The sequence below is a fragment of the Photinus pyralis genome, unplaced genomic scaffold, assembly GCF_008802855.1.
Source record: "Photinus pyralis isolate 1611_PpyrPB1 unplaced genomic scaffold, Ppyr1.3 Ppyr1.4_LG6, whole genome shotgun sequence".
In the NCBI taxonomy this organism is placed as follows: domain Eukaryota; kingdom Metazoa; phylum Arthropoda; class Insecta; order Coleoptera; family Lampyridae; genus Photinus; species Photinus pyralis.
In genome coordinates, this window is record NW_022170663.1 from 29,300,726 (window position 1) to 29,323,971 (window position 23,246).

Sequence of the window (23,246 nt, forward strand, 5' to 3'; positions counted from 1 at the left end):
AATTTAAATATATCCAAACGGCTTTTAAAATTCATAACACATTTACTAACTTATTTGCAATTATTACGTTCGGGTATAACTTTAATTATCAGATGTCGTTATTTATGCATCCCATTCATCCAGTACCGAAGAAACGAATTTTATGCATGTTCGGTCAACATTTTCAACAATCAAGATGAAAAAAATTACCCGAGATTCGAACAAAAATACTAAAGGCTAAATACCATACCTTGGACCGCTATATGTGGGGAGTTTTATTTTTAAGAAATAACGCTAATCTTTTAATGTTTTATACAATTTAAGTAAAGCTGAAAATTTGAAGATGAAGTAGTACTATTTTAATTTTTGTATCAAAAGCTGTGCGCCTAGATACCATCTTTTGATAGATAATAATCCTGTTTGTGTAATATGCTATCATTGCTTGTAGCTGCTCCCGAGCAATATTTCAAAATCGCTTCGCATCGGTGTGACAGTTGTGGAAAAGCGTACAATCAAAGTTATAATTTATCGAGACATGTCAAGTATGAATGTGGAAAGAAGCCTCAATTCCAATGTCCTTTCTGTGTCTATAAGTGCAAGAGAAAGGATACTTTGAAGAAACATTGTATAATGTTACACAGCTTAAATTTGTGAACGATTCAAATATATGTTGCTCAAATACTAGGTGGTTTTTTTTACAAAGACGTTCGGACCATTATAATATTGTAGAAGATGTTTTTTAGGTTTCGTTTAGTTGAATTCACCAGATGTGCCAAAATGATAAAATGCACAAACTACAAGCGTTCCTAAAATAACGTATATCGGTCTTTTGGATAAGATAGAGTGGTAATTGTCATTTGTTATTTGAATTAGAAAATTTAGACTTTTGGAATTAGTTTATTTAGTTTGGATCTTCGATTTAACATAGTGTAAAGATGTGTTCCAAAAAGTCTTTGACAATGTGATTCTAATATTAAACGTTTTGTAGGTTTAATTCTATACCACTGTGCCGACTGCGGAAGAAATTATAAGTACTCTCATTCTCTGACACGCCATCAACGGTATGAATGCGGAAAAGAACCAGCTTTTATTTGTGCCATTAAAGGTTGTAACTATAAGTGTAAACGCAAAGATAACTTAAACGTACACGTGAGGTGCCATATAAAACACGGATTTCCTGTAATCAAAAACGAAATGGAATAACTGCTAAAATCAGAACAGGTAAGTAGTTTGCAACGTTCAAGGGGACGATAAGGCATGTGTGTGTTTTTTTGTTCTCAGTATCTTGTAAAAAATGTAAGGAATTGCAAGCCATCGTGTGACCCAGTAATGTAAAAGGTATTATCAAATAAGAATGGAGTAAGAGACTAAAACAATCAGATTTACACATACAGTTTGTATAATGGATCTTTGATCACGTATGTTCTAAGAAGCGGACAAGGACGCAGTGTTCTATTTCAGTCGCTAGCGTACAATCCATGATGTATGGTAACTTGATGCGTATCTTCATTGGTTTCATTTTATACCGATTACCTTTTGTTGACGATCAAAGATCCATTATATAAACATGTATACAGTCATTTTTGTTTGAATTGGTGAAACATTCCAGTTAAAGTGACTTTAGTAATTTCTATAGTGCAAGTTAGTAATTTTGTAAAATTCCTTCTAGAATGTAGACCGCATGGTTTAATGTACGTTACCATGAACGTCAGGGCAATCCGAAAAATGCATAGGTACTTTTTTTTTAATCTGGGCGATAGGTGTTATGATTACCATTGTGATCTTATTTACCTACGCAGCATATTTTTATTAAATTACAAATAAATGTAAACATTACGAAAATTATGTAATGTGCAAGGTGCTCATTGTAAACGTTTGAATTCATGGTTTAATTTTAAAATATATATATGTTACCGGACAAACCCGATTTTAGGACAAACTAGTTTGGACTAGGATGATCTAGTTTTTCCTGAGCGCCCTAGGATCAACTAGTTTAGCCTTATTGATTACAGGCTGAACTGGTTTCGCCTAACAGCGTTAGGATAAATCAGATTAGCCTGGTTGAATTGTTAGGCTGAACTAGTTTGGCCAGGTAGCGTACGGATAAACTAGTTTTGCCGGGTTCAAGATCAGGCCAAACCCAAGCAGCCGGGGTGTGGGGGTTCAAAGTAATACTAGAGTTTCATACAAAGTTTAAAAGGGTAATGAATAATTCACATCTCGAATCCTCAGGAACAAAACTAAACGTGTTTATTGATTACTTATTGTTACATGACAAACTGGAGTGACATTTAGAATTGCAGAGTACATTTTTCTTTTTGCAAAGGCACCTATTTGTTTTGCAGCTTGTTGTACAAGAACATTTTAGAAATCCTTGACCGCTACCAATGGAATGTTTTGTTGCTGCTGTTCTTAAAGAAATCTCACTCTCCATATTCACATCATTTTCAGTAATGAATCTTTGGGCGCTCACGTCAAACTGGGTTCTGAAAAAAATCCGAAAATTGTATTCTTGATAAACAAACTTTTAACATTTGTAAGACTTATATTTAGGCTGATTTAAATAAAAAAATCATTGAATAAATAAATTAAACGTATGTCTACCTGCAATATAGTGTTTGAAGAATTCCATGTTTCGTTCCAACTTTGTACAGCCCCTCATCAGTGATATCAATAACAACGCCAATGATATTCCTTAGGTCAACTTTAGACTTGTCCACATCGGGAATGGGTATCATGACGTTATCTCCAATATTGGCTGGTGGATGTGACTTATCACTGTGGGATTTCATTTTTTTTGCTTGCTTTCTTAGACCTTCAGCAGCGGTTTTTCTTGAATGTTTTATTTGATTGTCAGTTGAGGTATGAGCCTGAACCATATTTTCATCTTCTTCCATTAAGATATCATCAGCTGTTTCACTTGCAGGTGTTAGGTTATTGTTTATAACCTTTGTCAGATCTTCCTCATCATTTATATCTTTGAAAATTTCAGAGGGCAGAGATGAAGTAGAGAGTCCGACTCTAGGATCCATACCAAACATAGCTTTATAAGGAGATTGTTTAATACCAGAATGGAAAGCTCTGTTTTTCATGAATTGTACATACCGTAACCCCTCCGACCACTTTGTTGTCTTGTTATCAGCCATCCAAGATGCAAGCATGTTTTCGATGTCTTGATTGGCTCTTTCTACTGAGCCCTGACTTTGGCTGTGCCGCGGTTTACCATGCACAATCTTCAACTCTGGCCACAACTGTGTTACTTCAGAAATAACTTTATTAACAAATTCCCTTCCATTGTCAGACTGTAGAATACACGGGGCTCCTAAAGTTAAAAAAATGTCATTCAGTTGGTAGGCAACTTCTTCAGCTCTTTTGCTTTGCAATGGACGAAGCAAAACAAATTTTGTTAAGTGATCTTGGTAAACCATTATAAACTTAAATTTGTCATCTGGTTGAGTCTGAAAATCGATAAGATCAACTTGGCACCTACTATTCATTTCCGAATGTAAAATTGGTTTTGAGACCAAACCTTGTTTCTTTTTGTTTTTTTTCATGTGACATACTTTGCACATTGACAGATAAAGCTGTATTTCTTCCTTCGTAATATTGGCATATTTCTTTGACGTTTCGGCAAGCTTTCTATCACGGCCACCGTGACCAACTGCCACGTGAGCAGCATCGATAACATCGTACAGTTCATCGACCGTCAGATAGTACTTGATGTTTTCGTTTCTCTCACGGGCTGCCACTAATTTTTTTACCCCTCCAATGTCAATTACACTAAATCGTTTCAGGCGTCTCTGCTGCAACGGGGTCTTCTTATCTGTGTTTGCAGCAGTTTCGACTTCATTTATAAGTTGTTGGTACTTATCTTTTGTCAATACGTTGAAATGTGTTGATTTATCGTTTTCGCTTTGTAAAACTGTAGTCATGAACCTTTCTCTCCATTCTTTCTGGCTATGCCCACCATTAACAGAATCTTCCTCCATAGTCTCACCTACTAAAGTAAACGTTACTGGTACCTACCACACTTTCAGCTCAATAACAATAATATTCACACACGACACACTCCAAAGCACGGTGCAACGCACAACGAACAACCAAATAACAACTAAGACGCACTCAGATTCGCACTCTACATACCCCGGATACTGACTGAGCAAGTGAGAGGGAGGAACAAACAATGTAATGCGACGAGCACGTCGAGACTTGCAACCCTCCCCTTCGGGCTGCTTGGGTTTGGCCTGGCCTTGAACACTGCGAATCTAGTTTATCCGTTCACTACCCGGCGAAACTAGTTCGGCCTAACAATTCAACCAGGCCAATCTGATTTATCCTAACGCTGTTAGGCGAAACCAGTTCAGCCTGTAATCAATAAGGCCAAACTAGTTTATCCTAGGGCGCTCAGGAAAATCTAGATCATCCTAGTCCAAACTAGTTTGTCCTAAAATCGGGTTTGTCCGGTAACACATACAACTATTACAACTATAGCTACAGAACTCAACGTTTCAACAAGCTTTGTGCATTGACTTTATAAAATTAAAATAAGTTTATGTAAGAAAATGCACTAAAAATTAATAGATTCAGGTTGCGAGAAGGAAAAAACACAATCATAGGTAAGTATAGGTATATATTTTTATTCACAGTGAGAAATTTTATAGACATAGCATCTTTTTCTTGCGAAATGTTTTAGCTAATGGCATTTGTAGGCGCTGCAATTTGTCCCGAAAAAATCGTAACTCTTAAATTTTCAAATTTACATTGAAGAAACAAGAGAAAAGGGTGGTCCGCCCGAAATGCACATTTTAGACGTATAATTGCACAGCGGTTGGCGCTTATAACAACTCCTAAAATGAAAAAAAGGTTTTTAACTTTTGCTACCCTATAAAAAAAGAAGAAGAACATAAGTACCTAATAAGTATTTAAACCATTCACACTCTTCTCTAATTCTGTTACGAGCTAGTACCTACTGTATTGCTCGTGTATAACTACCTTCCATAATTTTAAGAATGTAAAAAATTGACAATTAGACACGTTTGGCTGCTATATCTTATTTCCAAAATTAATTCACTTTTGCTATACAGTTACGGCTCCTAACAAGAATCTACTTCTGTTGAATAAAGATAGGTAGTTCCACTTATACATTAAAGCCAAATAGTGAAATTGGTGCAGTTATCAGTTGGCGGTTCCCTGATATCTCAAGTTCGATCTGTTTGATGCACAGACATATGACTAAGAATATAATTGTAAAAACATGATCATGTGAAACCATGTACCTACTAATCGATACCTTTCACACTAGACATAACTCTGTACTCGACTCATTTTAAGAAGGTAGTGGTAGAAAAAAACGAAAAGAGCACAGAACGGATCACCAGAGTGGAGTACTTGAAACCAAGTCTACTAGAAAAAGAGTATGGCTAATATAACCAGATCTGATTTATAGACCAAAAATGCTAAAACCACGGTTTATATTAAAAAAACACTCAACAGGAAATAACTGTTAATTGGATATTACAAAATACATGCTTCTTAAAATGTTACAAATACAATGAATTCAAAAAATCACAATACATTTGTGTAAATAGGTGCCAATTATAGCTTAGCATTTATATAAGTAGGTACAAAAGTTCAAACATTAGGCGATGCAATTCGGCCATAAAATAAAACGTGATGCACATCTTCCGACCGTGTTTTAAGAAGTATAACAAACGAATGATCAACATTAAACGTAATCTTTTGTCGAGGCCTAGGTCTTGAACAGCGCCCAAGCATAACCATCGCTAAAAATAGTTGAAGTAAATATGAAATGTTTGAAAAGCTGTGAAAAAATTAGAAAGCTAGCAATTGCAAAGATTAAAGAATACATTTTAGTATTGTGATAATAAATAAAACAGTACGTAACGTAAGCCCTCATTGCGCGTTTGAAGAAGCAAGAGAAATTGGTGGGCAGCTCGAAATACAATCCTTTCATTTCTTAGTCGGGGCAGAACATTTCGGTCTCGCCATTTTGGTCAGGACAAAATCAAAAAAATCATTTTAAACCACATTAACGGTGGAATTATTTGTGGCGTTATCTAAAAAATAAAACCAAAAACCTTTACTGAAAAGGGTCTTTTTGTTTTCAGGTTTCCTGTCTACCGAAATTGTGGTAGTTTACGTTTACATTGCGACACGGTCAAATTTGGCAACTGTGCGTTTGCTTTTATCGCCTTTTGCTACATTATACGATAAAAAAATCCGTTAGTTTCATAACGAACAATTACAGAAGCGTATTTTCCGTAAATCTCACTGCGATATTCTGCGGCAAAAGGGGTATAACGTATAACCCAAAAATGCATTCGGATTTACCAAGAAAAAGTAAGGAACTTATTTCTAATTTTATTCGTTATTTTGAACGAGGAAATGGTGGATGTAATGTAAGAATAAGTTCATGGGAAACAAGGTACAAATCTACATATATCTTTAACACGAAACATACATAACTCTAGGCTGTATCCCACTTGACAAAATTGTGCAACATTAGCGTTTAATAAACGTTATTAACTTACTATTAACGTCACCGCGACTGCTAATGTCCGCCTTCAAGAACGTTTCTCTGTAACGTCTAAATACCTACGTTTAGCAAACGTTACATCATATAACACTTTATAACATCAGCATTTAACGTTAATTGAACGTTTGAAACAAACGCCAATGCGATGTAACTCTCTTATGTTGTATAAACGTGGTACAAAGATGTTTATTAAACAATACTAAATTACGTTTATATCATCCTTATACATTGACGGTCGGTATTATTAAAGTCATATTTACTATGTTGTAAGCTAACAGTGTTGTTAAGGAATGTCTTAACAACACCGTTAGCTGACAACAAAGTTAAGTCTGGCTTTATAATACCGGCCGTCAACGTACAAGGATGACATAAACGTAATTTAGTATTGCCACAGATTGTGTACTTTAATAAACATTTTTGAACTTTGATACTAAAGTGCACAATGTAAAAAAATTCAAATTCAAAATAATTCAAATAATTTTTTACCAGAAATTTAATGTATAAAAAATTATTTCATTCACATCAATCACTTCACAAAATTGTTAAAAATGTCCCACCATTATAAAGAATGCACAGTTACACACATATTTTCATATCATCGAAAACTCATTCTAACATTACTGGTGTAATGTTCATTAGTTCCTCTTCAATTGCTTTTTGAAGTTCCTCAGTGATGGGCAGACGATTTCGAAAAATATTGTATTTCAAAATCAAAAAAAAAAATCTAACGGGCTTAGTTCTGGAGAACGTGGTGACCACAGTCCTCTGCTAATTAATCGATCATCGTAAAACTGTTGTTCGGCATCATGGAGTATTTGTAAATGGAAAATACCTTGTAGGAAAACGTTGGATATCAGGAAATTCTTGATAGAATTGCTGGCGACAGGACTGAATGGAATACGTCCATGTTCCATCCTGTAGACTTGCACTTCGATAATGTTCCTTTAAGACGAACGCGTCATGTTTTGGTGAAAAAGACATTGTGGAAGATTCTATAAAAGTAAGGTTATACATCCATAAAATAATTTACGTCTTTTACTTACTTTTATCCTGGTAGAACTGTTTGATTTAAAATAAAAAGATGAGCGTACAAAGTAGAAAATACAAAGAGAAATCCAACACGTAAAAATCGCCGTAGGTAAATGGATTGCTTATTCAGCTTATTTGTTGAAGTCGTTGTCGTTCATCCTTGATGAAAAAAACCACAATCGCCAATGTCTAACCCAAAAAACTCCACAATTTTTAAGCACTTAATTCAAACTATCCTCCACTTATTTTGAATCACATCACTCAATTCACAGAAAACCAACATTCAACAAACATGTTAAACTGCAAATGAAGCTAAACCGAGTGATGAGTCACCGACCAGCTATTTTTTCGTTGCGCAATGCCCAAAGGCACATTTTTAATATTACAAGAACGTTACTGTAACTGTGCAACTTAACAGTACCAAAATGTCGTTGTTGTAATGTTAAGCTTTTAAAAGTTGAACTAACGTAGTTATGTATGGTTCCGTCAACATACGCTAATAACATCACATTACTTAACATTATAATGACATCGCAACAAGGTTTTGCATAAAAACGTTGTCAAAGTAATATTGGTATAACGTTAGCCTTCTGAATGTTATTTTAACGTAATAATGTCCCGTTCCAGCGACGCAAGTCCAAAAGGTTACAATTTTTAACATTACAAAAACGTCGTATCCACGGTTTAGAAAGAAAAGCCATTCAAGTATCGTTGGTATAACGTTGATGTTTTGTTTAATTGAGTTGTTTCAAAATGCAACATTCGTTTAACGTACCAAACGTTTTTTTAACATTGCTTGTCAAGTGGGATGTAAACCGACCTTTCATTAATTTGTTGTTAGAGAAGAAAAAAAGAGGAGGCAAGAAAATTCATTGTTTAGCTTCCTGTCACAAGAGTAGATGGAATGTTTTTTGGAGTAAGTAAAACAAAACCAAGCGCACTAGATAGAGTAGAGGGTATAAGCTGATTTATAGATCAAAAATGCCAGATTTATTCCAAAACACAGAATAAGAAATCACTTTTAATTAGATATTAGAAATACGTGCTTCTTAAAATGTTACAAATAGGTACCATGAATTCAAAAAATCACAATACATTTGTGTAAATAGGTGCCACATTATAGCTTAAGCATTATAAATATAACAAACGTTCAAACATTAGGCGACGCAATTCGGCCATAAAATAAAACGTGATGCACATCATCCGACAGCGTTTTAAGAAGTATAACAAACGAATGATCAACATTAAACGTAATCTTTTGTCGAGGCATAGGCATAGCACGGCAAGCAACCATTGCTAAAAATAGTTGAAGTAAATATGAAGTTTTTGAAAAGCTGTAAAAAAATTAGAAAGCTAGCAAATTACAAATACTAAAGAATACATTTCAGTATTGTGGTTCCACAAAACAGTAGGTACCTACGTAACGTAAATCCTCATTGCGCGCTTGAAGAGCAAGAGCAAGAACAAGAGACACTGATGGTGAGCTCAAAATACAATCCTTTCACTTCTTATTCGATTCATTGCGCAACAACGTTCCATAAGTACTGCTAATCTGGACACACTAGATACTTGGGGTCTCGCTTGGGGTTTAACATCGAACTTGAGTACCGGCGAGAAACATGTGCAGAGCGTGTGGACTTTATAAGGGGTCACGTTTAAAAATAAATGCATAACTGAACGTGGGTCAAATTATGAAATCATTAGGGCACCAGCAAAGAATATTATTAGTTACTTACTCTTTGGCACCAGCAAGCGAGTTGGTATAAAGCGTTCTTTAAACATTTGGCCATGACTAGGTCACAGACGGAGGAATTCAACAATGCTGAAGTAAATTGCTCATTCACACATATTCCCAAAGAAACAACTGAAAAACTGGTAAAAATGTCAGTTTCTAAACGTGTCAAAAGACAAAGAATAGATCGTTGTTAATAGTGGCAGAGCCTCCCTTGCAACCATTTTTATAGGGTCCCATTGATGCCTGTATCGTTATTGCTAAGACATAGTGGGACTATCAGCACTGTTGCCAAGATTTAACGAAGGCAACAAATGGCTTGTGAAAACTCCAAGACCAAAATTGTTCCCTACACAAATTTTGGTGAAAATTGTAGGAATAGAATGTTGAACTTAAGCGTTCCGTACAAACTTTGTGTAAAAATATCAAGTACATAGGTATGATGTTTAAAAAAATGGAAGAGTTGTATTCCATAAACATAAAGCTTGTTAATTGGTATTACAATTTAATTTACAAACATATAAGCAGCAAAGCACCAGAACGTGGATATGTACTCGTATTTCTAGGTAAGTGTTGTATTTTCTTATTTATTATCCCTCTCTTGTTCTGAGCTCTCAACAGGCTTGCGGCTTGCGCCCTATTACAGAGTGACCCGCATTAAGCATCTAACTACCCCAAATTGACTTGCTTTTATTTTGTGGTTGTATCCTTTCATTATTTAGAAGTGTGTTGTTAGATTGTGTAGTTACTGCAGTTTAATCGTGCAAACAAATTAGACAACAATATTTCATAATGAATATACTACAGCAGGTATTTTGCAACATCTATGAAGCCTTTAGTTTGGGGTTTTTGGGAAATATTGTATTGCCACAGATAAAATACCCAAAAATTTCATCTGTGGTATTGCGAATGTATTAACAAAAAAATCCTTTTAAACCGCATTAACGTTGGAATTACGTGCTTATGTTAGACTGATCAGTATATTTCACAAAATATGCCCAGGTTCTTGAGGGAGAGTTGTGCGTTATTTAAAAAATAAAACCAAAAACCTTTACTGAAAAGGGTCTTTTTGTTTTCACGTTACTTGTCAATCGAAATTGTGGTATTTTACGTTTACATTGCGACACGGTCATTTGGCAACTGTACGTTTGCTACCATGCCTTCATTCTTTTATCGCCTTTTGCTACATTATACGATAAAAAATCCGTTACTTTCATAACGAACAATTACAGAACCATATTTTCCGTAAATCTCACGGCGATATTCCGCGGCAAAAGGGGTATAACGTATAACCCAAAAATGCCATCGAATTACTTATTTCTAATTTTATTCGTTATTTTTTCGATCAGACTTCTGAATCAAAAGTTATAGACCAGAAACCAATTTCGAAAGAAAATTCAACGGGCTGTAACTTTTGAACTAGTAGCCCAATCTTGGAACTGTTTGAAATTATGGATTCTATAGGCCACATTCTATAAGAACATTTTTTTTCCGGGTCGATCTGAGACAATTTTTTTTTCTGGCCTCAAAAAAAGGCAGTGTACAACCTTCCTTTTTTACCAAAAATCGACTGCACCAAAATTTTTCCGGAAAACACTTTTTCTTATTAATTTTGGTGCGTAGAATCCAAAATAATTCGTACTTTTTCGATCAGACTTCTGAATCAAAAGTTATAGACTAGAATCCAATTTCGAAAGAAAATTCAAAGGGCTGTAACTTTTGAACTAGTCGCCCAATCTTGGAACTGTTTGAAATTATGGATTCTACAGGCCACATTCTATAAGAAAATTTTTATTCCGGGTCGATCTGAGACACTTTTTTTTCGGGCCCCAAAAAAAGGCAGTGTATAACCTTCCTTTTTTACCAAAAATCGACTGCACCAAAATTTCTCGGGAAAACACTTTTTCTTATTAATTTTGGTGCGTAGAATCCAAAACAATTCGTACTTTTTCGATCAGACTTCTCAATCAAAAGTTATAGACTAGAAACCAATTTCGAAAGAAAATTCAAAGGGCTGTAACTTTTGAACTAGTAGCCCAATCTTGGAACTGTTTGAAATTATGGATTCTATAGGCCACATTCTATAAGAACATTTTTTTTTCCGGGTCGATCTGAGACAATTTTTTTTCTGGCCTCAAAAAAAGGCAGTGTATAACCTTCCTTTTTTTACCAAAAATCGACTGTAGCAAAATTTCTCGCGAAAACACTTTTTCTTATTAATTTTGGTGCGTAGAATCCAAAACAATTCGTACTTTTTCGATCAGACTTCTCAATCAAAAGTTATAGACTAGAAACCAATTTCGAAAGAAAATTCAAAGGGCTGTAACTTTTGAACTAGTAGCCCAATCTTGGAACTGTTTGAAATTATGGATTCTACAGGCCACATTCTATAAGAAAATTTTTTTCCGGGTCGATCTGAGAATTTTTTTTTCTGGCCTCAAAAAAAGGCAGTGTACAACCTTCCTTTTTTACCAAAAATCGACTGCACCAAAATTTTTCCGGAAAGCACTTTTTCTTATTAATTTACGATGTATCTACTTATGTTGAATAAAGATAGTTCCACTTATAATTACTAAAGTCAAATAGTGAAATTGGTGTAAGCTGGCGGTTCCCTGGTGACTCATGCTCGGACTATTTGATGCCCAGACATGCATCTGGATGTAATTGTAAGAATAAGATCATGGGAAACAACGTACAAATCTATACCTTTCGCTCGAAACATAACTCTAGGCTGTATGTAAACCGGCCTTTCATTAATTTGTTATTAGAGAAGAAAAAAGAGGAGACAAGAAAATTAATTGTTTAGTTTCCTGTCACAAGAGTAGATGGCGTGTTTTTTGGAGTGCCAGATTTATTCCAAAACACAAAATAAGAAATAACTTTTAATTAGGTATTACAAAATACATGCTTCTTAAAATGTTACAAATACAATGAATTAAAAAAATCACAATACATTTTGTGTAAATAGGTGCCATATTATAGCTTAGCATTATAAAAGTTCAAACATTAGGCGACGCAATTCGGCCATAAAATAAAACGTGATGCACATCATCCGACCGCGTTTTAAGAAGTATAACAAACGAATGATCAACATTAAACGTAATCTTTTGTCGAGGCATAGGCATAGCACAGCAAGCAACCATAACCATTGCTAAAAATAGTTGAAGTAAATACGAAGTTTTTGAAAAGCTGTGAAAAAATTAGAAAGCTAACAATTGCAAATATTAAAGAATACATTTCAGTATTGTGGTAACGAGATTTTTCCACAAAACAGTACGTAACGTTGGTCCTCATTGCGCGCTTGAAGAAGCAAGAGAAATTTATGGTCAGCTCGAAATACAATCCTTTCACTTGTCTGTCTCATTGCGCAATAACGGGCCATGATTACAGCTAAAAAAAAGAAAGAATAACGCCTAAACCTGTACCCAGCTATATCTAAATGTGACCCCTCATCAAAATGTACGATTTTGAAGTGGCCCACTAGATACGTGGGGTTTAACATTGAAATGAGTATCGGCAAGAAACATGTGCAGAGCTCGTGGACTGTATTAAGGGGTCACGTTTAGACTTAGATGCAAAATGAACGTGGTTCAAATTAGGAAATCATTAGGGCACTAATAAGCCAGTAGGTATAAAGCGTTATTTAAACATTTGGCCATGACAGATGGTTTGGGGAAATTCAACAATTTTGAAAAACATTGCTCATTCACACATATTCCCCAAGAAACAACTGAGAGTAAAAATGTCAGTTCAGTTTCCAATTTTATCAAAGATAAAGAGTAGACCTAGCAGTAGACCGTTGTTAATAGTGTCAGAGCCTCCCATCCAACCATTTTTGTGGAGTTTCCTTTGATGCCCGTGTCGTTATTGATAGGACGAACTAAATTTTGGGGCTTTCATTTTAATAAAATTATTGCTAAGATATAGTGGAACTATCAGTACTTTACAGCTTATGTCCCAACGAAACTTTATGGTTCAAATCAAGGGCCCTCACCTCAGTGCTACAACTGAGCCAAATCGGTGGGCTTTTATTTTGTAGTTGTATCCTTTCATTATTGAGAATTCTTTTTAATCGTACAAACAAATTAGACAACAATATTTCAACGAATATACTAAAGCAAATACTGTTCAACAGCCTTTTATGTCATTAGATACAAGGGCTATGTAAAAATTAAGGTTCCCAGCCTTAGACCGTTGCGGCACAGTATTCTAGGCGATATTCTGCAACCGTGTTTGATAGTTCCCCCACGCCAGATCCCGCCCTGGTAGAGAGAGTTCGCTGCGCCGCTCAGTACCGACCTAACAACAATCCGCGATAGAACTTTCCATGGCCAGGTGCGAAATTGGTGCAGTGATCCAATTTCTCACTCTAAAAAGTTACAATCTGTTATCAAAACCTTGGAAAAACTGAGACGAGCCATGCAAAATCCAAAAAACGTATTGTAAGGATCAGTGGAGACGGAAGGTGGAAGGAAACGAGGAAGAAAAAGGAAATGGATTGATGATTTGAAGAAGGGAACCGGTTAGGCGGGAATGCAGAGAGAGGCGATGGACTGGGAGTTGGGGAGGAGGGATGTCACCTAAGAAGGAACCTGACAACTGGCAGACAACTCAAAACAAAAGAAAATAAATAAATAAATCACGTGAATGGGTGACACATGAAGGAAACGCAAAGGTCTTGAAGAGTCGCCAATGTTAGAATACGGAAGTTTCCTCAAATCATTTTCATAAATTGTCCTAGAAGGGTGCATTGATACTATTCAAGTACCTGAGTTGTAGATTGCAGTAGACACTATTTCTTTGCAAAATTTACATTTACACTTGACATGATGGCAGTGTACGATGACAAGAAAAATTTCATGGAAGTAAAAAAAATATATTTCCAAATAGCTTTTGTACTTATAAGTGTTATAAAAATTCATCACACACACACATACAACTTTAAGGTAAACTATTTGATTGGCTGAAGAAGTAGGTACAATAAATGTATAGTTATATAATCAACTTTAAACAAAAATTTTTTAATTAAACGTAGTCATTTCAATGCAGTGGTAATGCAATCTTTCCGTAAAATAGCACGTGCTGTACATCACCTCCCACTTGAATCAGAACAACGAACGGATGGTCAACTTGAAATACAAAGTTTTCAGGTTCCAGACACATTGAGAATGTACACATAGCGACAGCTGCAAATAAAAAGAGTCAGAACTTTTGCTTTCGGATTGTGAATGTCCCAAAAATCCAAACAACCACTTTCAGCTCAAGTCACATCCGGCTGCTTTTCTTCTGTCCCCAATATGTCTCCCACTTTTTAAATTCTATACGCAAAAATAGCCGTAAACTGCTTTTTAATAGAGATTTACGAATTTAACTTCTCTTAAAATTCCCCGTTTATAGATATAAGCCTATTGACTATTTTGGCATACAACAAATCCTAATGTGCAGGCCTCTTCTTCGAATTGAATAGGTAAATTAACATTTTCAAAATGAGGTTACTTAAAAAATTTAAATTATAATTATATTATCTTCAACCTCTCAATGACTGTGTAGCAAACGTGCAGAAATGCAAACTAAGATGCAAGTACATGAAAATCAGAATCCTTTTTCCAAACCATCAGTTTAATATTTATTACAAAATTCTATGTGCTGCAATAGTCTACAGAGCAGGATTTGCAATCCTTCCATAAAACAAAATAGTATCCACGCCATTCCTCTTAGCCTTTAATACTATAAGGAAGGGATGATCAGCTCGCAATGGATAAATTATTGGCATAGAAAAGCAAGCCATCATCATTGCTACAACAAAAATTACGAGTAAGAAAAAGAACAAAGGAAATATCAAGCGTACAAGCAATGCGACACTACAAAACGTGAAGACAGAGCATTAGCAGAGAAGAATGGAATAAAAAACTAAGAAAGCAAAAGATTCTGGCAAACTATTATTTAGAAAAAAATGAAATCTGTGGCATAAAGTCTTAAAGTCACCTGCTTCTGAAAGTCATTGACATTGCTAAACAAAATACAAAGAGACTCAAATCTTAATAATTACAAAATTAAAGCAGTAGTTTAAATAATATGGTAGTATTGTCACAACAGGTCAAAAGACAAATCAACATTTCTATTGAAAATCCTGTTTGACATCTCTACGATGGTTGATTAAAGACTAATCCAATAAAGTGAAGATGATTTGTGTGTGTGTAAAGTAAGGAAGTGAAGCGAGGTGTGTGTAATAATAATTACTCCTAAAAAGGTTTACATAGCACGGAGAAATTAAACACAGAAGCAGTTAGTAATTTATTTTTAATACATGTATAAAATGAAACACAAAAAAATGCATCAAAAACAGCACAACCATTTCTTATTAAGCCTTGTAACAATTACTTCTCCCCCCGACGGATTGATCACGTTTCCGAAAAATAAAACACTAACTGAAAGTGTATTGTTATGTTGTAGAAGTATGTTAAATGGATGATTGGCACAAAATGTTCTGAAATTGGCGGTATCAAAGACAGTGGGATAATAAACTAAAACAAATCACATTAAAATTCTTCAAGTTACACTTGCTGTTGAGACAATCTCCAGAATCGAAACACTAAGACTGAAAGTTGTGCTCAACATTAAGTGAAATATTAAGCATACCTGCTACTTTGAGCACAAGCCTGAAGGCAAAACATGAATGGAAGCTTTCTGCATTAAATGCTCTTTACACAATCACACTAAAATTCCCAAACCACGTCCTCTCTGATATTAAAATAATCTAAATGGATGTAGAAATTTTGACCCTAATTTTTCATTATTCGAAAGGGCAAGAATACGGAATTATTTAAACTACACTGCTTCGCTCAAGCTTGAGCTAGACGTAATGCTTTTCATCAATCTATAACTAAGTTAAAAAACCATTACTATTGCAAAAATCTACAATTTGACAATGATAAAAATATCCACCGAACAACATAGCCGGTAGGTCAACTGTTAATACTATTATTACTTAAACATTTTTATTTATTTGTTAAAACCATCCCTTGTAGGACTGTAGGAGTTGGCAATGACAATAATGCCATTAATACCAGAGAATTCAATCACAGTTTCAAACATAAGTGTGAAACGTCAAAGATACGGGTGCGATTTTAAAAAAATAGAAACCATACATGAGGTGATAACAATTATATAATTATCTTTTAATCTTTTTTTAACAAGCTTATTAAAAATAAATAAATGTTTATACTTTATAATTTAGGATTTTCCATTCTTCCGTAAAATAAGATATGATTAATGCTGCCCCGTTTAGTTTGTAATACTATAAGAAATGGATGGTTGGCTTGAAATGGAAAAGGTATTGGTAAACAGCAGAGCAGAGAAGAAACGCCCATTGCTGCAATAAAAATTTAGGATGAGCTACAACTAAGATTTTTAAAAAATGACACAAATGAAAAATTGGTTGTTAAATTGAATTGTTGCAAGTATGTAGGTTATGAGAGCGATTACACTGAAAAACATAGTGCAATAGACTCACACCTAATAAATAGAGGTTTGAAAAGAAAATAGAAGACGGAATTAGTCACGAATACATTTTTAATATACATACAATGGGAAAAAATTGTATTTTAACTTAAATGACCTACGAAGGAGCTTGGTATTATCCACATATGTGTTCGGAGCGATATGGATTTCCCGTGATAAGTTTCTAGGTACACAACCATCAAAACCACCCAAAACTACTGAACTCTCACTGCTTACTTTTAAGAGGAGCTTGGTCTCTACGTTCCCCCAGTTAAAAATATGAAAGAAACAACATTCGATAGTATTCACAATGTATATTCATTATTCAACCATACAAAGTTCCAGCACAAATGTTCAATATTGAGGTGATGCAATTCTACCATAAAACAAAGCGTGTCGTGCACCTTCATTCCGTGCTTGAAGAAGCATAGTAAATGCATGATCTACATTAAATACGATCTTCTGCTGTGGAATTCTCACCATCGCGCATTGTAAAACCATTACAGCTGCTAAAAAAACCCAACAATTTCAATGCCAATATAGAAATTCAGTTTTTGTTAATATTTTAAATTTTGAGAAAATTGTTAATCACTAAAACAAGTAATACCTGTACTAAATTGTATTTCACTACTGGACCATCCTGTGTACAAAGCAGGCAAAACGTTCATTTACCTTACAAAGTCCATTTTTTTTATTATGATGCTAGATCACATCAAAATGAAACAGTAACCTTACCAGTAACTATTCAACCATAAAAATGCAATAATCTACAGGGTGTCCACTTTCTTATGGAAACACTCTTTATTTTGGATTTTCACATGATTTGCAGACCACCAAAATGAAGTCTGTGGTCTTAGACATTGCCCTCCTAAAGTCTGAACAGCAGACGGCATCTTGATAATTTCAAAATTCAAGAAGTAGTTTGAATAACGAAAAGAGTATGCCATAAGGATGCTGCAACATCATGGCGTCTGCGCCATAATTACGTTTGTAAAGGGTATGAGTAACAATTGAAAGAAATAAAGTCGACCAGTGATGAGGCACTAGGAAAATTGAAATTAAAATTTTATTTCAAACGCGTAAATAAAAAATTTGTTCTAGTCTGAAAGAATTGTTGAAAGTTCCCATAATGCAACTTGCATTCCCTCTTTGAATTGCAACACTAATTTTCTGTTTTAAGAAAAGAGTTGAACGACGAAGTTTAATTAACGCTCCTATAGCTTCAATGAATGATATTGCTTCATCACCCCATGGTCCAAGGGTTTCGACAGCAAAGAGAACGAATAAGTAATTATCTGTGACAAGGTCCTTATATTTGTTTAGTTTTCTTTTAGCAGCTTGTTTTGCAATTGTACCCGCTTCTTTGGAAGAGGAGTGAATATATGATGGTGCAAGAGTGTCTGGTACTGTAGCATCCCAGATCAGGATTTTTCCTTTACTCCATGGAATAAGAGTTGAACCATCGTTCTACCATCACTTCTACAGAGACCTGATTTTCCATTATTAAAAAAGGAAAAAAAACAAAGCAGTATTTATTTCAATTCCATTGGTTCGCTCAGCCTCATTGAGTTAAGAGTATCACTATTGCAAAAATGTTCAATTTGAAAATGAGAAACACCCAAACAACACAGCTGGTAGGTCAACCATTAATACTATTATTACTTAAACATTTTTATTAAAAAGCATCCCTAGTAGGAGTTGGCAATGACAATAAGAATTCCATTAATACTAAACCAGAGAAAACACTTGCACCATTTCCAAAAATACTTGTGAAACGTCGAAGACAATAATCGGATTTTTAATTCCTTACTAAGCATCATTGTATCAACATACTAGAGGTTTTAATTAGCTATTTTAATGTTTGCATTTTTTTTAACAAGCTTATTAAAAATAACAGTTAAATGTTCATAATGTAGGATTTTCAATTCTTCCATAAAATAAGATATGATTAATGCTGTCCCGCTTAGTTTTCAATACTATCAGAAATGGATGGTTGGCTTGGAATGGAAAAGTTATTGGTAAACAGCAGAGCATGACACCCATTGCTGCAATAAAAATTTTGCATGAGCTTATAGATTTTTTAAAAAATGTCATTTAATGCAGAAATTGGTTGTTCAATTGAATTGCAAGTATGTAGGTTATGAGAGCGATCGCATTTAAAAGCATAGTGCAACATTGGAGAAGATCTTTCACTCTTAACATTAAAACTGGCAACAGCCTGACACAATTGAAATTCTATAACCTATAAGGCTCACACCTCCTAATAAACAGTAGTGTTTGAAAAGAGAAGAGAAATCAGAAGTAAAGAATGCGGTACATTAGCAGCGTATTCCCAACAAATTATTCATATACAGACAATGGGAAAAATTGTATTTCAAAAAGACCTACCAAAAAGTTTGCTATTATCCACATATGTACTCATAAGCATCTGGAATGTCTCTTCAGAAGTGTCTAGGTACACAACCGTCAAAACCATGCAGAAGTGCTGAACACTCACTGCTAGATCACATTTTCATATTGAATTTGACGAAAATATTGATCATATCAAACTGTTTACTTTTAACCTTTTCGCTGCTAAATTAAAAATTCGAGTGTAAACAGCCTGTGATGAATTAAAATTGTACAAAACGTATATTTACGTACGTCGCACTGAGAGAAATCGTCGCGCGTATATATACGTCATCAGCAGATTGATTTGCAGCACCCAGCACGTGCATATACGTGCACAGCAAGGTCAGGAAGTAAAGCTCAATGTATTTTATCGGAGGGGCATCAAAATTTGTTTATTTATTTTTGTTTTGATTTTTTTATTTTTTATTTAATTTTTTTATATAAAAAAAAAATAAAAAAAAATAAAAAATAAACCGCAGCGTCCTACTTCGTCAATCCAACGTATTCATCCGCCATCTACTGATTGACTTATGGATAAAACAATTTATCAAAAGTCTGAATAAATAACTACTACAACAAAATAAATGCGCACACGTGTTACCTGAAACCGTTTTTAGTGTACTGGACAAAACTAAATTGAGTCGTGTTGGTACTCGTTGGAAAGCTCACGAAATGGGCTTTCCGATGGTGTGCAAATGATTGCAGCACGTTAATATACGGAGCTAGCACAGAATTTTAAACAGGTACAACGTATATATACGTACGTCGCACACAGATTCCGCATTTTCAGAACGTATATATACGTGCGCAGCAGTGAAAAGGTTAAGAGAAAGATGCTAACTACGCATATTAAGAAACAACATCGATCGTACTCACAATATATATTCAAGCATACAAAGTTCCAGCACAAATGTTCAACACTGAGGTGACGCAATTCTACCATAAAACAAAGTGTGTCGTGCACCTTCATTCCGTGCTTGAAGAAGTATAGTAAATGCATGATCTACATTAAATACGATCTTCTGCTGCGGAGTTCTCACCATAGCGCATTGAAACACCATTACAGCTGCTAAAAAAACTCAAACAATTTCACCGCCAATATAGAAATAAAGAGTGGCCACTCAGTTTCTGTGAATATTTCAAATTTTAAGAAAATTCTTAATGGCTAAAATAAATTATCAATATGTAATTGTAATTCACTACTGGGCCACCCTGTGCACAAACCAGGCAAAACGTTCATCTACCTTACAAAAACCAAACTTGTGTATTATGGTGATAGATCACATCGAAATGAAACAATAAGAATTCCGTTATTATATGGCTTCCACAGCCAGAGTCGGTAAGATGCGAGCGACTTCCGGAATAGGACTCTGTCAATGTTAAATGAAAAGTCAACGTTTCGCCCAATTTCGTATGGGTCTTCATCAGGATTAAAAGAACACGCCTCAAGGTGCCGAATCTCACATTTGGAATTAATTAATTCTGCAAAGGGGGGTAAGGAAAAGTTGTTGAATCTGTTGTGAACAGAACATAAATTATTTTTTTGGTTACTATTTTTCCGAGTATAATACAACCAAGAAAAAGTCGTTAAGAGTCCTTCCATCTTGTGTTCGCCATGGAAACTGGAAACGCAAACTTTATTTTACATCAGAAGCCAGAGAAATCATTATAAAACCTCTGAAAATTCTGGACGTATTTAATTTAGACATCCAAAATAGCAAGCTTAGGTTCTTGCGTCGTTTCCATGGAAACAAATTGAACACCAGGCACCATCTCTAAGATAAAAAGTGTTTCCATAAGAAAGTGTGCAATTGGTTGTCACAGTTTTTTTACGCCTTCCCTCATTTTTCTTTAGTACTTAGACCTACTGCAAAAGATTATACAGGACAAGGCTACAGGGATCCGAGCAGGGATCCTTGTAGGCTCTTTCTGGCAAGCTCAGCCGTGGTACACACTCTTTGTGAAATTGACTCTCTGTTTTTTAGGGGGGGCGACTTTTATCTATCAACCTTGTGCATATAATAGAAGCATGTTCTACAGTGTTACAAAATTATATATTCGGACCGGACGCCTCATAATTCTGATCAAACTTCAGGTAGGTTCTTTTGATCGGTTAATTATATGTAAGACTCACATCACATCATAGACAGAAGAAGAAGTGAAATCAGAACAGGTGATTAAAACACTACATTTAGCATGAATTTCGTTTGTGCTCCATTAAAGTGCACTTTAATTAAGTTTAAGATCAAACCTCCATTTTGACTATAACTAAAGAAAAACTGCTCATTTATAGTTGATAGAAGCGCGGGATTAATGTAGGTACTGAATTTATACAATAATTATATTTTATAGTATATTAAGTATGGAGAACGGTAAGGGATTTTTACCGTTCGAAGACAATTGTTTGGAGGAGGAGCGAAGCGACGACTACAATTATTGTCTGAGAACGGTAACCCTTAACGTTCGACGTGCTTATAACATTTTTTGCGCGATCGAAATTAAAATTATGCAACCAATATAAATATGCACTAAGAAATTAACGAGCAGAATAAATCGAAATGATCGAAGTGGTATGGTGTACATCACTAGGTAACCAGTTTATTTGTCAAAATTGAAGTTAATAATTTCATAAAAATGTGCATGTGTCTGATGTAGTTTACTAGCTTTGCACTTCCTTTATGACTTTATGAGCGTCTTGCTATAGGAAACAACAGCACAAATTGTACGTTTAATGTACCTAACAATAATTAAAGATTAAATGTAATGTAAGACTGTTGATTTTTAAAAAGGCGTCGGTAAGTATTTTTGCTGTTCTGTTTTTAGATCGGTAAGTAATTTTGACGTCGTCGTAATCATAGCAACTGGTAAGTTCTACGTACTGTCATGGAAACACCCATGGTAAATAGTCAGAAATGACCGATCGCGCAAAAAATTAATTAAGGGAATGAATCTAGCTACGTTTGTTTCTGACATACAGAGTGAAAACGAAAAGTTTGGCTTTTCATACCCTACTACCCATGTAAGATAGAAAAAAGGTAAAAACTACCAACTTTAGATATTTTTACATAGTGACGTAGTCAAAAAAATTGTTTGGACCTCCTTCTCTGTGATTTGACTCAAAGTTAGTATTTTTTAACACTCTGTATATCTTAACGTCATTTTTTTTACATTTTTTTTCCTAATTAGATTGATGTATTACAACCTATATTTATTATTTTATTTTATTTTTTTTTGCCTTTATTTTTAAGTGGGCGGGGTTTCAGCCCATATAATTATATATTAAGGAAATTGTATCAGACAATAAACAAAGCAAAATCTCCAGGAATCCAAAGCTTACTATTTAAAAGCCGTAAAAAAAAATAAGGTTATTATTTTTGGTTCATGGCTCAAAATAAAAAAATATAATCAATGTAATCTGGAAAAAGAATGCAAAAAGCTGACGTTGAGATATACAGGGTGTTGCAATTAAAAAAATAGGCAGTTTTTATCTTTTTTCTATCTTACATGGGTAGTAAAATATGATAACATCACAGACAGTCAAACTTTTCGTTTTCACCCTGTATCTCAGAAACAAACGGCTAGATTGATTTGGATGCACTCCCTTGTAGTAAATAATAAGAAATAAACAACATTTGATAGTTTTCACAGTATATTATATTCATGCATACAATCAAAGTTTCAGCACAAAAAATGAAATCCGCTTCTTTGCATTTCAAATTCAACATTTAGGTGATGCAATTCGACCATAAAATAAGACATGTCTTGCACCTTCATTTCGTACTTGAAGCAGCACAGTAAATGCATGATCCACATTAAATACAATCTTCTCCCGCGGGATACTCACCATCGCGCAACGTGTCAACATTACAACTGCTAAAAAAATTTTAAAAATCAGCACCAATATCGAGATACAGGGTGGCCACTCAGTGCCCTTTATCGCTAAAATTAGTACTGTCAATATGTTATTTATACGTACCTATTTAAAGTGTACTGGGCCACCCTGTGTACAAAGTCCGTTCATCTATCTTACGGAAATGAAATTTGTATAATGCCCCAAAA

At 34.7% G+C, this 23,246-nt stretch overlaps 4 protein-coding genes across 21 annotated transcripts in view; 2 read left to right on the forward strand and 2 right to left on the reverse strand.

The window, feature by feature from the left end:
• LOC116173573 (longitudinals lacking protein, isoforms A/B/D/L) overlaps window positions 1-1,197 on the forward strand; it is a 291,506-nt gene extending 290,309 nt beyond the window's left edge. The window contains exon 5 of the mRNA XM_031491133.1: window positions 968-1,197. Coding sequence (XP_031346993.1) covers window positions 968-1,182 — 215 coding nt within the window. The 3' untranslated portion in view covers window positions 1,183-1,197. The remainder of the gene's footprint in view (window positions 1-967) is intronic.
• Window positions 1-23,246, forward strand: part of LOC116173569 — a 222,877-nt gene that overhangs the window by 177,909 nt on the left and 21,722 nt on the right. The gene's annotated exons all lie outside the window — the stretch shown is intronic.
• On the reverse strand, window positions 2,237-3,968 carry LOC116174578 (KRAB-A domain-containing protein 2-like). The gene is made up of 2 exons (XM_031492516.1): window positions 2,584-3,968; window positions 2,237-2,465 (listed from the first exon to the last, which is right to left on the reverse strand). Exons 1-2 carry the CDS (start codon window positions 3,966-3,968, stop codon window positions 2,237-2,239), a joined length of 1,614 nt encoding a protein of 537 aa, XP_031348376.1.
• Window positions 4,590-23,246, reverse strand: part of LOC116173578 (serine protease inhibitor 3/4-like) — a 36,831-nt gene continuing 18,174 nt past the window's right edge. For 4 of the 18 annotated variants that reach the window (XM_031491164.1, XM_031491165.1, XM_031491163.1 and 1 more), the window contains exon 4: window positions 15,580-15,820. In XM_031491164.1, the coding sequence (XP_031347024.1) occupies window positions 15,633-15,820 (188 nt within the window). In that variant the 3' untranslated portion in view covers window positions 15,580-15,632. The other 14 variants (XM_031491172.1, XM_031491167.1, XM_031491174.1 and 11 more) reach the window with 14 other exon arrangements.